General features: G+C 40.8%; 2 protein-coding genes across 6 annotated transcripts in view; one reads left to right on the top strand and one right to left on the bottom strand.

Moving 5' to 3' along the window:
- Positions 1–3146, top strand: part of KDM1B (lysine demethylase 1B) — a 60532-nt gene extending 57386 nt beyond the window's left edge. For both annotated transcript variants that reach the window (XM_077885850.1, XM_077885851.1), the window contains exon 21: positions 1290–3146. In XM_077885850.1, the coding sequence (XP_077741976.1) occupies positions 1290–1373 (84 nt within the window). In that variant the 3' untranslated portion in view covers positions 1374–3146. The remainder of the gene's footprint in view (positions 1–1289) is intronic.
- Positions 3147–3685: 539 nt separating this feature from the next.
- The window catches only part of DEK (DEK proto-oncogene), a 30706-nt gene continuing 19166 nt past the window's right edge, over positions 3686–15225 (bottom strand). For 2 of the 4 annotated variants that reach the window (XR_013373552.1, XR_013373550.1), the window contains exons 8-12: positions 10138–10273; positions 9722–9870; positions 7559–7735; positions 5624–5692; positions 3686–5184 (exon numbers count right to left, since the gene is read on the bottom strand). Coding sequence is in view for 2 of the 4 variants with exons in the window: in XM_077885852.1 (XP_077741978.1) it covers positions 5173–5184; positions 5624–5692; positions 9722–9870; positions 10138–10273 (366 nt within the window). In the remaining 2 variants the exon portion in view is untranslated. The remainder of the gene's footprint in view (positions 5185–5623; positions 5693–7558; positions 7736–9721; positions 9871–10137; positions 10274–15225) is intronic. The other 2 variants (XM_077885852.1, XM_077885853.1) reach the window with 1 other exon arrangement.

The raw sequence follows: 15225 nt of genomic DNA, 5'->3' as shown, positions 1-15225 counted from the left end.
CCGAAAGCTCCGGTAAGCCTGCCGACGGCTGGATCCCCCTACCTCAGGGTATCTATAGCTCTTTCCTCTGGGAACATGTAGTTTCTCTTTGCTTGGTGGCAGCTCCCGACACCCCGGGAGCCGGAAGCCTTGCTCTTCGTTATGAGGACGTGACTTAATCTGCATCTTGCTCGGTGCCTCGACCTTGCCTCTGCCTCAGATCCCCGGTGGGTCATGGCAGTGGCCGTGGGGGACCTGGTGAGGGACCCGGGTGCTCTTCGTAACGTAGAGTGAAGCGAGTTCTCGGCGCTGTCGTGCGTGGTAGGTTAGCTTCAGACCTCATACGAGTGTCGTTGAGAACGGAGTTGGGTGTTATCTTTCCTCTTCCTGATTTTTGGATGATTACAAAAGAACATCCTTTAAAAACCGCTGTCTTTGATTCGTCCTTGGCCTGCAGAGAGCCGGCTTTGTGGGCGCAGAGCATGCCTGTGCAGCCAGCCACGTCCTCCGCTTCCCGAGCGGCGGAGGCTCCTGTGGCACGGTTGTCACTGCAGTTACCGAAACTCCCTTAGACCCCTCTTAGTCCTTGGATCCTTGCCCCCTCTTCACTCCCCTGTTCCTGAAGTCTTTGGCCCTGGCTCTTTTCCCTCCACGCCCCCTGACGTGGCACACACCTCTGTTCACACCTCCGTCCACGGGGTGCTTCCCCCCCCCCCCCCCCCCCCCCGGGGTCTGCTCACCTCCACTTCAGCTCCGGCCCAGACCTGCTCACCGTGCCCCCACCCCCCAGCCGCAGATCAGGCTCTCTCCGGTCGTGGAGGGCTGGTTCTGTTCCGGCTGGAACCCCCTGCAAAGCGGGCTTTCCATCGACCGTCCTCCCCTGCGTGCTCAGTGACCCAGCTGTCCTTCGGGTCCAGCCGTCCGGCACAACCCCCAAGGTGGAGGACTTGGCTGGTGCTCCGTGCCCCTCTCAGCACGATCCTAACAGCGAGGCTGATTACGCTGATGGGGGGCAGGGCCCAGGGCTCCTTCACTGTTCTTAGTTCCAGCGCAGGGTACAGAGGGAACATCCTACGGATTGCCACACAGGACTTCCCAGGACTGTAGAGAAAGTCGCGGAATGAGGTGGTGAAGCATGGGGGGGGGGGGTGACCAGAGGACGGCAGGTGCAGGGACGGGTGAGGAGTGTTCATATGAGCACAGGAGTGCCATCGAACTTTGAGGACCGGAGAAAGCGTAGCTTGTATTATCTATGATTACCATCGGAGTTCCTTACACGTGACCTCAAGATATGCAATTATTTCTTACAGGCAACAAACAGGCATTTCCCACAAACTGTCACAGGGGCATATTTGAGTGGTGTTCGAGAAGCAAGCAAGATTGCAGCGTTTTGAATACATTTGTTTGGACCCTGCTTTCTTCTGTTGCCCCAAATGGTAAAAAGTCTGAAACACGTGTAAAACCTCACTTGCATAAAATCAAACTAAACGAACCTCTGAGAGCATTAGCCCCAAGAATCCTCTTGCAGCACTTATATTTAATTTCCACAGGTTGAGTAGGGCTAAGTTTTCTGTATTTCAGAATAAGGCAGCATAGAACCTTAAGATTTTCAATAGGATTTCTTCCATGGTTGGAGACTCCCTTTAAATTGGACATTTTATTGGGCTCATCAGTTTTCAAACATTGAGAAACCAAGTAGCAATCATTAAAAATCCAGACAAAGCCATGTATTTTTCTTCTGTGACAGTTTATCAGTATCTTTGCCAATGAGCCTTAAGACTTTTATATAGCTCCAATATTGAGCTTTTACTTAAAATTTAGATAGAAATCTTTCCTTTTCAGATACAGCACAAACTCTTCAGTTAAAAGTAAATGAAACTTCTAGACTATTTTATATTGTACATATTTCTTTCCATTGGGTTATTCAAAAGAAATTTAAATTCAGGTATCTTTTGCGACACGAGGTTTTAGATTGGTGCACTCATTGGCAAATCAGCAAAATTTTCAACTCCTTAAACAGCGCAGGTATATTCTATCATTTAGAATGGGTTAGAGATTATAGTATAGACTTCATACTTTAGACCATTTAGAATATGGCTATTTTTCTAAGGGCCAAATTTGGGTGGATGGCACACTTCAAATAGCCTTAATTTTGGCAACCACTAGAGCAAAAAGATCTTTCTTGTCAGAATACTTTAATAAGAAACTCCTTCTACTGCCGCTTTTTAAAATAACTGATTCAAACTCTAGGAATATTTTTTACAGCATTATGTTTTCAGTATTCCATAGGCAGGTCCACTGGAAAACTGCAGAAAAATGTGATATCCTAATAAATATTACACATGTAAAGCCATATCTTAAAAGCCTGAGAACATGGCAGATACATACTTTTTCCCTTTTATCACTCATGACAAAATAAACACTGGTTTCAGGGTCTTCAGGATGCTTATCTTGCCAAGAAGTTAGAAAAGTGAATGGTAAAACTTAAATGCTTTTGTTTTAAAAAGTCTGAACAGTTCTGTCAGTCTGCTTCAAAAAGGGACTCAAAAGGACTTTAAATTTTAAAAATACCTAATATTTTGCAAAGTATCTTTAAAGTCACCTTGTAAGTAGAAAGTTATTTTATGCAAACTGTAGAACACCATTTAGACACATCCCTCTCCATCAAAGTATGATGCAAATACAGAAAAGTGAACAGCAGTAAATTGGTTTCAAAGTTGGATTAATGCAGGAAAATGTTGAGATTATCAGATTAAGACTCATTGGTACTGATTGGGAAGCATTCAGCTTTAAAATGCTATGTATTAAAATGTTTAAATAGCATGTGTTTAGTGAAAAATGCAAAGTATTTTAAGTTTGAAATGGTTCACAATTCTTTAGTCTCTGGGCACTTAAACTTATACTGTGCTACCAGCAAACTATGGGAAAACCTAGTTAGCTCAAGTACAGTAAATGTGTATGTAAAAGATCTCGTCTCAAGTGACATCATTTGATTTTTTGTTCTTTAGGGAACCACGGTACTTTTATTCTTGAGTTTCTTTGAATATGTTTTTCACTGTTTGAAGACTTTGTAATTGAATAGCAGTGAATACACAGTGTTTTAACTGCAGATTGTGAAGAGCTGGTTGTGTAAAACTGCTTAATAAAAACTAGACTTGTTTTTCAAATACACTGTGCACTGTGGTGATGAACACTCGTTCTAGGTACCAGTCCCCTCTCCTCCAAACCTTCTGTAGACTTTTCTACTCCTAGGTTTTACTGCTTACCCTCTTTCAAGTAAATGATCACAAAATAATAACCTACCATTTTTGAGATCACTTCCCAGTTTTCCTTTGTGATTTCTCCACAGTAATGGTTCGTTATCCCTGAGGAGCACTCCAAATTAAATGGGTCATCGGTGGGGCTAAATCTACCTAAAACTCCCTGTTCTGAAATCCTCAGGAAGGGGGGACATAATCCTCAGCGAGAGGGGAAATGCCACAGAAACCATAAAACATTGATGCAAGGGCAGCCCGGTGGCTCAGCGGTTTAAGCGCCTCCTTCAGTCCAGGGTGTGATCCTGCAGACCCGGGATCAAGTCCCACATCAGGCTCTCTGCATGGAGCCTGCTTCTCCTTCTGCCTGTGTCTCTGCCTCTCTGTGTGTGTCTCTCATGAATAAATAAATAAAATCTTAAAAAAAAAAAAATTGATGCAAGAGACGAGCATGGATTTATTATTTTTATTGACAAGGTTTATAGGAACAAATTAAATATTTAAAATCAAAGGCCAATTCTTAGGTTTCATTTAGTTGTTTACGCCATTCATTTGTATTTATCAAGAAACAAGTCAAACCTGTTAAAATACCTAACAGTCAACACATATTTTTATCTTTCTGGTTCTACTGATGGATTTTTTATTTAATCACTCAACTGATTTATCAAAGGCCTAATTGTTAAGTAGCAGGTTTTATTTTAAAATTGAGATTTAATAAACTGATTAAGACAATTTAAAAGATTAAACAGTCTCATTCAGGAGTGGTCTGCATGTTGGATCACCTAGAATCCTGATTGGCCAAAATTTAAACTCAAAAGCCCTGATTCCACAAATACATTAAATTTCTTTAATGTTAAAAATAAGTCTTTTTACCACTTCTGAGAAATACTTTGTCGGAGATACCCACTATTGCCTACACATTGTCTTCTAGCGTTATACTCAGTACATTTATCATAATCATAGAGGTGGCCCCCTTTCCGGTAAATATCAGCATTTTATATGGATGGGCAAAAGCAGTTAAAAATCAGTTCATTTATTATATGCCAAATGTGCTTGTACTTAATTGATTCCACCCTGTCCCCAAATTTTGAAGTTCTGATGTATTGATTTGGTTGATCCTTAATATAAAATGTATCTACAGACACTTGCAGAGTTAACACTAAAACTACAAATTGATGACACTTCTGAGGCAAAGCAGAGAACGATCTGTTCCTTCAGTGTTTTCTCCACTGAATTCTGACTTTCACTGCTCCGTCATACCATCTGGCCGAACACTGACATTTCAAAGTTTAACTGTAAAGATACCTACCTAGAGGAGTTTAAAAATTGATCTGCACAAAAGAAATAAAAAAACTTTATATACAACAAATTTGTTTTTAAAAATACAAAAATAACATCTGTCACTTTTGTCATGCTGACAATTTGACATATATACACATGCAGCAGAAAATTTCCAATTTAATCATCTGGATAGCTGAAGCCTGTATATTTTTAATATGATGAACACACCGCCACTGACAGATGTGTATTCAAAATATTTCATATACTAAATACTGCCATAGTCTCTGCATGTATAAATGTCAGTAATAGTTTATTCTACTTGATTAAAAGTATGTCTGAAGCGAATACTAAGCGCGCTAAAAACTACAACAGTTCGAGAATCTACGATCTCATATAAAGAAATCCAAAATGTACAAAATACAACTATAAAAGCAAGGAACAGTGACTGCCATGCAAAATTTTAAACTAAAACTGCATAGAAATGCAATTTAAAACAACAAACTCAAATTACATAACACTCAAGATAAAAAGATCAGCAGTAAGTTGTACCAACACAATGCTTGCAGGGATTTAGAAAAGGAAATACATTCTCTTTGCTGGTATAATGGTATAAATCAGATCTTTACGTCCATGGGACAAGTCCTCTGTCTCCACTGCCTCAAGAAATCAGCTGCAATGAGAGAGAAACATTATTTTCCTGTACCCACAATACATTAGGCACACAAAAATCATAACCTCCCCCAAACTGTTAAACCTCTGTTTTACCACTGTGACCTTGGGATGTCTGTTGGGACCAACATAAAACTATAGCTACTGTTGATCTTCTGCCTTTGTTGGACAGCAATTGCACTCAAGTAGTTGAGAGTCTGTGATGCACTTGGCTGCCCACATACACTGCGAGCCTGAGGTCAGGTTTTGTCACTACCGATCAGTCTGTATTTTTAAGCTTTACCGTGGTAAAGAAAAATATTTCCCCCATCTATTGAGAAAATGTGAGGGTCAAATGTGATCTAGTGATATTTTAAAAAATATGCAGTATTTGATACACACAATTCCTTTGTCTTAAGATGTTCGAGTTGATCGAAATTAGAAAAGGTGGCCATATTTACCTCTTTCACGGTTGTTTTTATGAAATCTTTTCTTTCAGTTAAATCATAAGCAGGATAATTTTCATATACCTATAGTGAAAAAGAAACAGATAAAAAGCAGATTTAAAATTCCAGTGATAGTCTTTACCTTTGGATAAAGAAGAAATGGCTGCTGTGTAGGAACACACATGCGCCTGAGCAGTGCTCTGGCTCACCAGAGAACTACAGCAACGGGCAGAAAACAGACTAGTGTTCACACGTTCTGTGTGATATAGGCTCTTGGGACTATCAGCTGAAGTAATAGACATGGTGAGTTAAACACCTACACGCACAGATCTTAGGTAAGGGGACTCAGTTCTTTACACTGGCAGGTTACCTGTCAGTGTCTCGCAGAGACTTTGTACTTTGTCCTGCTGCATCCTCCAACACTACTTGAACTCTAGTGAACTTCAGCCTCTACTCCAACACCCAATCCCCTCCCCAAGGTTAAATCCCTGAGAGCCAGTGCTCTCAGCTCTCAAGTTCTACTCCTACAGCTTTTCTGAATGTCTGTCTCTCTGTCAACTGGCTCCCTGCTGCTTGACTTCACCCAGACTCCATCCACACCTGCAGGCTTCACTCCTGAGGTACAGGGAAGGTAGGCAAACTTTCTTAGTCAAGGGCCAGACTAAATGGCTTTGGCTTTTCCAGAAACACAGTATCTGTTGCAATCACTCAACTACGCCATTGTAGCATGAAAGCTGCCACAGACCACGCTAGAATGAATGGATGTGGTTGTCACATTCAACTATTTACAAAAAAGCCGATGGGATGACGGATTTGGCCCGCTGGCGGCAGTCCCCCAGTTCCTACAGACGGTCAATCACTCACATCACTGCAATTGCTCGCCTCTGTTCTTTCTCTGCAAAACTCCTAACCCTGAACTGGTCTAACTACCAACTTTTCTAGGGTCAGTCCAGAGAAAAGACTGCTGTGGGAAAATAGAACTTTTAAAAGACTGGTCCCATTTGAGGTTCATGGCATCCAATGCCAGAGCCTCGCCAGCAGTCCCTCCTTTGTTCCTACCAAGGGCATTTTCAGCCTTTCCTCCTCCTTGCTCTGGCCAGGAAGCCACTGTTATGCATTCCTTCCGCTGACACAATTCTTCCCTCCAGCTTGTTTGTATCTGGATCCACCAATACCCCCCATTTCCTTGACCTTCCTGAACTCTCCTCCACCGTCCCGCTCCTTGCCCAGCGCAGGCCCCAAGCCTAACACACACGTGTGCTTTCTCTCCCCGACCATCCTAGTCTTTCATCAGCCTGTATACCCACCCTCCATGTGGCTACTATTTTCCTTCCAAAAAAGCTGTTTAAAACAGCAGCTTTAAATTTTTAAGATTATTTATTTATTTATTTATTCATGAGAGACACGGGGGGGGCGGGGGGGGGAGGAATAGAGACACAGGCAGAGGGATGAAGCAGGCTCCATGCAGGAAGCCCCATGCGGGACTCAATCCCGGGACCCCAGGATCAGGCCCTGGGCTGAAGGCGCTAAACCGCTGAGTCACCTGGGCTGCCCCAGCAGCTTTAATTTATTCACTTTCCTCACTATTCATTCTCAATCCAAGGGTCAGTAATCCTAGCATTACCATCCTCGAGATGGCTCCCTGGGAACAGTTCCCTCCCGCACACCAAGTCCAAAACAAGAATTTCCAAGTCCTTCCCACCTGACCGCTCCATGTTCATAACCCCCTTAAAAAATCACAAGCATGCTCACGAAAACCAAAGGCCCAGAACTAACCCCCCGTCCCTTGTCCTTGCCCTCAGAGGACACCAGTTTCTAGTTCACGCTGTATTCTTCCAGGCTTGAAAACTGACTTTTTACACAAACACAGAAACGTATCAATGATGGTATAGTCTTTCTGTATTTACATAGATGGGGAAATACGCTGTACGTTTAAAAAGGTGACAATACCTGGAAGGTTTTTCCATGTTCTTTTGAACTGCTACATAGCATTCCAAAAATAGATGTACCAGTTTAAACATTTCCCTATTGATGGCCAGTTAGCTTGTGATTTTTCAACATTACAGACATGCTGAACATTACTGTAATCACTTTGTGCAGATGTGACTCTGTCTTTAGCACAGAGACCTAGAAATGGAATTGCTAGGTTAAATGGCATTTGCAATTTAAATGTTAAGATACTTCTTAATTGTTCTCCAAAGCTGTTACAACTTTAAGCACAAATACATCTCCCTCTACACTTGCCAAGCATGGAAACTCTTCATTTTTATCAAGCTAATAAGCAAAAATAATTCAATTTTTATCTTCCTCATGAGTAGGGAAAGTGTGTTTTCATGTTTACGGGGCATTTCTATCCCCCACCCTGAACTGCTCTCTCTGTAGTCCTTGCCCATGGAAGGTCATGACCTCTCAACTTGCACTACCCTTCTCCTTCTGGAAACGGTTTCCTCTCTGTCTTGGCTTTGATAACACCTCTATGATTTTTTGTATTTTGTAGGAATCACTTCTTAACTCTGATATTAATGATCTCCAGGACTCTCTGACCTTTGCTTTTCTCCCCCTCTATCTCCAGCCTCTAGACTCCTGGACTGAACACCCAGCAGTAGCCCAGGCTGGCTTTCTCTCCTACCATGCGAGAATTACAGTGGTCACAGTGTCTCCCACTAGATGCTCCAAGCACTTCATCTCATAATGTTGAGAACAAAACTCCTCTTTTCTCACAGTGTACCCTCTATTCTCTTCCCTCAATGGTTAATGCAGCTATGTCCTAACACTTACATGGAGCAATCTCTGACCAGGCTGATTTCTGACTTGGATTACGGTCACCATGTAACTTTGATATGACAAACTTGGGTTTCTTGCCTCTCATCCCATTCTTCATTCTGTCCTTCTCGATGTGTCTGGAGCAACTTAAAAATCAGACTATATGTGCCCCTGATCAGCTCTCAATATCCCAACAAGCCTCCCAATTCTCCCATTAGTTTGAGGGAAAAAACAGCTCTGCAACAAGGCATATAGGAGTTCTACAAAACTTTTCCTTTTCTTCCCTGACTCTTATGCAACTTCCTTCCTACTGTAGTCTTCAGCCAAATTAAACTAGTCACTATTCCTTGCAGTCCTGTCCTCTTTTACGCACATGTGTCCACACTGCTCGACTATATGGCACAGCTGATGTTCTAGGATCCCTTCCCTCCTCCTGGGCCCACACTGGTGTGGCTCCTCCTGTGGTCCTGTTGCCCCTTCTGCACTCTTCCAGCCCAGCCCCCACCACCTGTCCCCAACTCAATGCACCAGCCATTTCCTCCTATCTCACCTGATGGTTAGCCCCTGACAGCTAAGGAATGGATTCCCCAGCTTTACCCCCAAATCTATCCCAGTGCCTGGTACACAGTAAAGGCTCAGTGAATGCTAAATGAATAAACAAAACAATTATCAAGGTCTCAAAAAAGCATAGAATATTTCATGTTTAGTACATTTGAAATTTTAATTTGGCTTTACCATGAGAAACTAGATTCTAAAATCTCCCAATCTGGATCTAGGGTATGGAATCTCTATGGAATCCTATTCAAGACTAGGTCATTTTAATTTCTGAGTATCAGAAACTAACTTCATAGAAGTCTGGGCTAAAAACCTGATCTATACCATCCTATTAGAACAGTAATGCTGAAAACAAAGGGGTTCAGGAGAGTCTGTTTTCTTAAAGTATTTATTTAGTAATCTTAATCTCTACACTCAATGTGGGGCTCGAATTCATGACCACGAGGATCAAGAGTCACATACTCCTCCAACTAAGTCAGCCGGAGCCTAAGATTCTGCTTCTTTAACATAATCTAAGGATGCATCAATAGTTTTCTCTGCAGTTTGTAATGTATAACTTTAACTTTATTCACTGTACACATGCTACTGTTATTTATGAAGTAACTTCAATAGGGCAGAGGCTTTGACTCATTTATTTAACGCACAGTATCCCAGCACCTATAAGAATGGCTGGCATATAACAGTTTAGCAGACATTTATTCAGTGAATGAATGCACTTAAGAATCTTGCTTTGAACTAAAGGCCAAGTGAATTTTTCAAATAAAAGCAAAACGATGCAAGTATTTGTCCAGTTACCTCCTTGCAAATCTGCTTCATTGTGACTTCCTCCAAGTTGGCACTAGCCAATAGTTTCTTCACGGTTTCCTTTAACTCTTCATCTGTAGGAGGTTTCTTTAATTTTTTAATTAAAGGTTCATCATCTGAACTATCCTCGGATTCACTTTCTAAGAGAAGATAAGCATTCATGAGATTCTCAGAGAGGTATCAGGTCCAACTACACATCACCACTCTGTAAGCTATGTACATAATATGCATGGAAATTTTTGTCAATTGTGAAAATTTTTAACTATAAGACACTACAACACCACTCCCTCCTTCCCCCAGCCCATTTTCTTTGCAGTTTCTCTGTTTCCACACACACTCCTACTAAAGTGCTCTAGCGTAGGAGTCATACCTCCCAGGTTGCTGCGGACACGCCATGTCTGACATACCTTTTTTGGAACTGTTCTGATTTTTCTTGGTGGTGCTGCTATCTGCCTTCTTAACATTAGCACTCTTGACAGTTTTCTTACTCTTAGAAGTGGCTTTCTGCTTAGGTTTTTCTCTTTTAGAAGTCTTTTTTGGGGGCTGTTGGAAAGGAAAGCAAAGAACATATATCAATGAGATGAATTCCATTCCTCTATTCCTCTGTGCCTCTCAATGATACCAGAGAAAATTAATGTATTCAACATCACCGATGAAAAATTATTACTAGTTATCAATGTCTGAGGTAACCAATATGCTCAACAAACTTCATTTTATCCTGATGCAAAACTAGTCACAAGAATCAAACACTAAAAATAAGCTGCCCAAATTGATTACACACATTAGAGAAAACTTTATCTTAAAAAAAAAAATACACCTCTAGAACATAGGTGTTATTAATGTTCTCCTTTTGTCTCTTCTAGCTAGAATGGAAGTTCCATGAGGACAGGATTTTTTTTGACACTCTAAGTGTATCCCGAACTCCCAAAATAGTGCACCAAGTACAGCAGTTGCTAAGGAAGTATTTATGAATATATGAGGAGACTAAGGCTCAAGAGGTATTTTGTTCACAGCCACATAACTAACAGAATACACACAGTGATGTTCAAATAGATCTGACTCCAGAACCTGTTTCCTTAAACAATGACTCAGCTGATCTTAAAAAAAGCTAAGTAGGGATCCCTGGGTGGCACAGCAGTTTGGTGCCTGCCTTTGGCCCAGGGCACGATCCTGGAGACCCAGGATCGAATCCCACATCGGGCTCCCGGTGCATGGAGCCTGCTTCTCCCTCTGCCTATGTCTCTGCCTCTCTCTCTGTGTGACTATCATAAATAAATAAAAATTAAAAAAAAAAAAGCTAAGTATACTTATCTTACACATATCTATACATAGATTAATTAAAATGACAGTATTATAATTTAAACTTTGTCCCAGTCAGGGTCTTTGATATTAGGGAACATTTTTTCATTTAATTAATTTTTCCAAAGTAGAAGCATCTTATATAAGCAAATAGCTCAAGATAACCTAAAATCTCATTTTCATACACCAAAAATCTTGCAAATCACTTCTGACAGAAAGTCTCTCCAATGTTTTACACTTTAATTTGAGTATCATAATTCCTTCTTTAAAAAAAAAAATTACAGATACTGGTTTGAACTTACTCTTAAAGAAAATTAAAGTATATAGACCAATCTGTCCCAAGAGTTAAGTGGGCTCAGGCTTTCTAAGTGTAGTTCAATTTAAGTATTTGTTTTTCCTCCTGCCACACTGCCATCACTATGTATTCACACCAGGCCACAAGCACCCCGTCCTACTGCAATCATATACTGTTGGCTGGCAGCTGGCTAACCTATCTAGTTTAACTGCCACTAAAAATGCATTTAAGAGGTGGCAAGGGGCCAAAATGCCTTCTAAAAGTAAAGTATATGAGATTTACTATGCGTTTTTGCTATTTAGAGGCCATTTTTACTTATTTCCTACTTTTTTGAGGTGTTCTAAAGAGGGAGGATGGTGGAAAGGTACCACTGGTTCATCAACTTTCTAATGAACGAAGTTTTATTAAGTGTTCACCTAATTCATAAGAACCATAGTAAAGAAAAAAAAAAGAACCATAGTAAGTCTAAAAGGGAAGACTGAAATTTCCTAAGTTCTGTTGGTGTACTTGATACACAGAATAATCACTATTCTGTATCACTTTTTAGTCAAAGTTTAATGAAATCTGGATCTGTAGGTGATTAAAATATTTTACAAGTAAGTAAGTTATTACAAAAAAGGGATAATAGCTACACTATAAGCATTATTACTTGATCCTCATCCAAATTAGATTAGAATCACATACTTAAAATAGTTCCTGAGCCTTTTAAGGCCAGGGTATACAGCTATCATTAAAATTTTAGAAGGCGCATGATATGGCACCATTTTAAAACCTGCAAACTAGAGTAGTGATAGTTTGACAAAGTGTAAAACTTCAGTGATAAATGAAGGATAATCAAGCCATCTCCACGAGCTGTTACCACTGGACAAACAACAAAATGAAACTACACTTATGTATTTCACACCATCTTCCACAACAGGCATAGTGTTTCCCAGTTTTTTGTTTTTTTTTTTTAAAGGTTTTATTTATTTATTCATGAGAGATACACAGAGAGAGAGAGAGGCAGAGACACAGGCAGAGGGAGAAGAAGCAGGCTACATGCAGGGAGCCTGATGTGGGACTCAATTCCGGGTCTCCAGGATCAGGCCCTGGGCCAAAGGCAGGCACTAAACCGCTGAGCCACCCGGGCTGCCCGTTTCCCAGTTTTTTAAGTGAACTACCCTATTAACAGAAACACTGTAAACATACTGTCCACAAGCACTACAGAACCCTAACAGGTAAGAATGTGGGCTCTGCAGACAAGCTGTCTGGTTTCAGATTCTGGCCCCAGTTCCCTCATTTACAAAATGGGGGAAATGTGACCATACTTCATGGCTTTCTGGGAATAAATGCATTAATACACAGAAAGTAAGTTTAGTGGTGCCTGGCTCACAGGAAATGGTTAATAAATATTAGCTATTATTACTATTTTGAGTGCCCTCCTTTATAAAGAAATTCTTTCATCAAACAAATGTAGTCACTTGAAGTCTTAAATTTTTCTTAAAAGCAAGGCACATTTCAAAGAATAGATACACAGAGGGGGATCCCTGGGTGGCGCAACGGTTTAGCGCCTGCCTTTGGCCCAGGGCGCGATCCTGGAGACCCGGGATCGAATCCCACATCGGGCTGCCGATGCATGGAGCCTGCTTCTCCCTCTGCCTATGTCTCTGCCTCTCTTTCTCTCTCTCTCTCTGTGTGACTATCATAAATAAAATTAAAAAAAAACATTAAAAAAAAAAAAAAGAATAGATACACAGAACACAAGCAGTAAGATACACTCAATGACACCTGTGTTAGTAACTAACCATGATGCACTGTGTTTATTTCATTACGTTCTGGTAGATAGGACTGCCCCCACAAACAGCCATCCCTGTAATAATAAACTACATGATATATATACACTGGATTTCACTTATTGTTAATGACCAACAAGTTATTCTGCAACATATTTAAGGTAGGAATTCAGTAAAGCTTATCTTTTTTAGACAGATAAATGTTGGCATGCAGTAGTGGTTGACAGCGGAGTAGTAAAATAACTGAACTCTAGAAAACCACATGTCTACAGGTCTCATCTCGAGCAGAAAGGCAATCAGAGTAACTCAGATCATGTGAGTTAGCCTTGCAGATGTAAAGAATCACCTCAGCTGCCCTGATAAGTTTTAGGTATGTACAGAAGGAGGTTACTTTGAAAAAATGGGCATCCCAAAGGACCCTGGACTGAGACACTATGGACAATTTCTGGCAGGTAAGGTGAATGAATAATCACATACTTTGGAGGAAAAGAGGCCCAGGGAGAGCTGAGGAGGAGAGTGGAAGCACGCTCAATTACACTCTATAGGAACTTTCAAATCCTCATTATTTTTCTTCCCTCTTCTCAGGACAATCTCATTCTTGAGTCTAAATCCAGCCTGCCAGTGACCTTCTCTGAATGTTCACTGTACCACCAAATGATCCATCCGTGGCTGCACAGTACCTGGCCTACAATTTGCGTATCCCTACTTCATGTGAAGCAGTGAATAAGAACACAGGATTGAGAGCTAAACCCTGCTTCACACCCTGACTCCGCTACCGACCCATTCTGTATTCTCAAGTACATCACTTACCTTCCCCACGCCTGTTTCCTCATCTGTAAAATCCAGACTTTGCCGAATTTAACACTTTCCCCCCCCACATTTTCACAGTTCAGCAGTACCTGAACTGGGGTGCATTTTATAATTTACATTAAAATGATACCTTATCGGCATCAGACTTGATGAATGGTGGCCATATCTGTAGAACTGTCGTGAGGATTAAATGAGTAAATAAGTATAAGGTAGCAGAGAGAATAACATCTAATACATAGCATTATTAAACTAGTTATTTATAGCCTGTTTCCCCACCATATCACAAGTTCCTTAAAGGTATATTTGACAATCTCCATGAGAAGAGACACCTGATTGTCTTATTTAGCTCTATCTGTCCCCAGCAACCTTACAAATGTTTGGCATAAAGCAACCATTTAAATATTTGTCATGTTCATCTCCGTATCATTTGTAGGATCTGGTTTACTTGTACTCTATACCCAAGATGTGCTTAAAATGTAATTGAAAGGATAAAAAAAGAGGCAGTTCCATACTACTACGTTCACATACATTATCATATATGAGCTTAAAAAAAAAAAAAGATCCAAAGACAAAACTGTTTATCTCATTACAAAGGAGGAAAATGTATCCGAGTGGTTGAGAGCCAATGCCTCACAGCTAGTGAGAAGCAAGACATCTGATGAAGTCCAGTGTGCCTACCCTAGATTAGTTGCTTATGGAAATGACTAACATACCTATGTATCTCTTTAAGCCAGAACTGAAATGTTAGAAATAAGCCAGTGATATCATAACCTATTTATATGTTTAAATTTAACTTTTTCCACTACATACAAATGTTACCATGATAAAGAATAAAATAATGTTGGCAGAAAATGCAAAATAGCAACAAAGGATCACCAACCTTTGTATTAGGGCTCTCTGGCCATTATTACCCTCTAAATTTTGTAGCAGCCCCAGGATCATTTCTTTATAGAATTTTTTTTTTAAAGCCAAGATGGGCCTTAGTGTAATCCAATTTTGTATAAATAGTTTTTTTTACCAAATCTCTTCCTTTCACTCTGCTGACTTCTCCTGTTTATCCTTTAAAAGCTCTGATCAAATTGTTAGCTACTGTGAAGCTTTCCTGCCTGGATCTTTACTCCTCACATGTCTCCAGAAAGAGGTAAATACCCTTTATCTCCTCAGCCTCTACATTATCTTGTCTAAATGTCCTTTTTAAAACTTGTAAGTTGGGATCCCTGGGTGGTGCAGCGGTTTGGCGCCTGCCTTTGGCCCAGGGCGCGATCCTGGAGGCCCGGGATCGAATCCCACGTCGGGCTCCCGGTGCATGGAGTCTGCTT

Source organism: Canis aureus, chromosome 37, assembly GCF_053574225.1.
Source record: "Canis aureus isolate CA01 chromosome 37, VMU_Caureus_v.1.0, whole genome shotgun sequence".
NCBI classification, from domain to species: Eukaryota; Metazoa; Chordata; class Mammalia; order Carnivora; family Canidae; genus Canis; species Canis aureus.
This window is presented reverse-complemented; position numbering and strand designations above follow the sequence as displayed.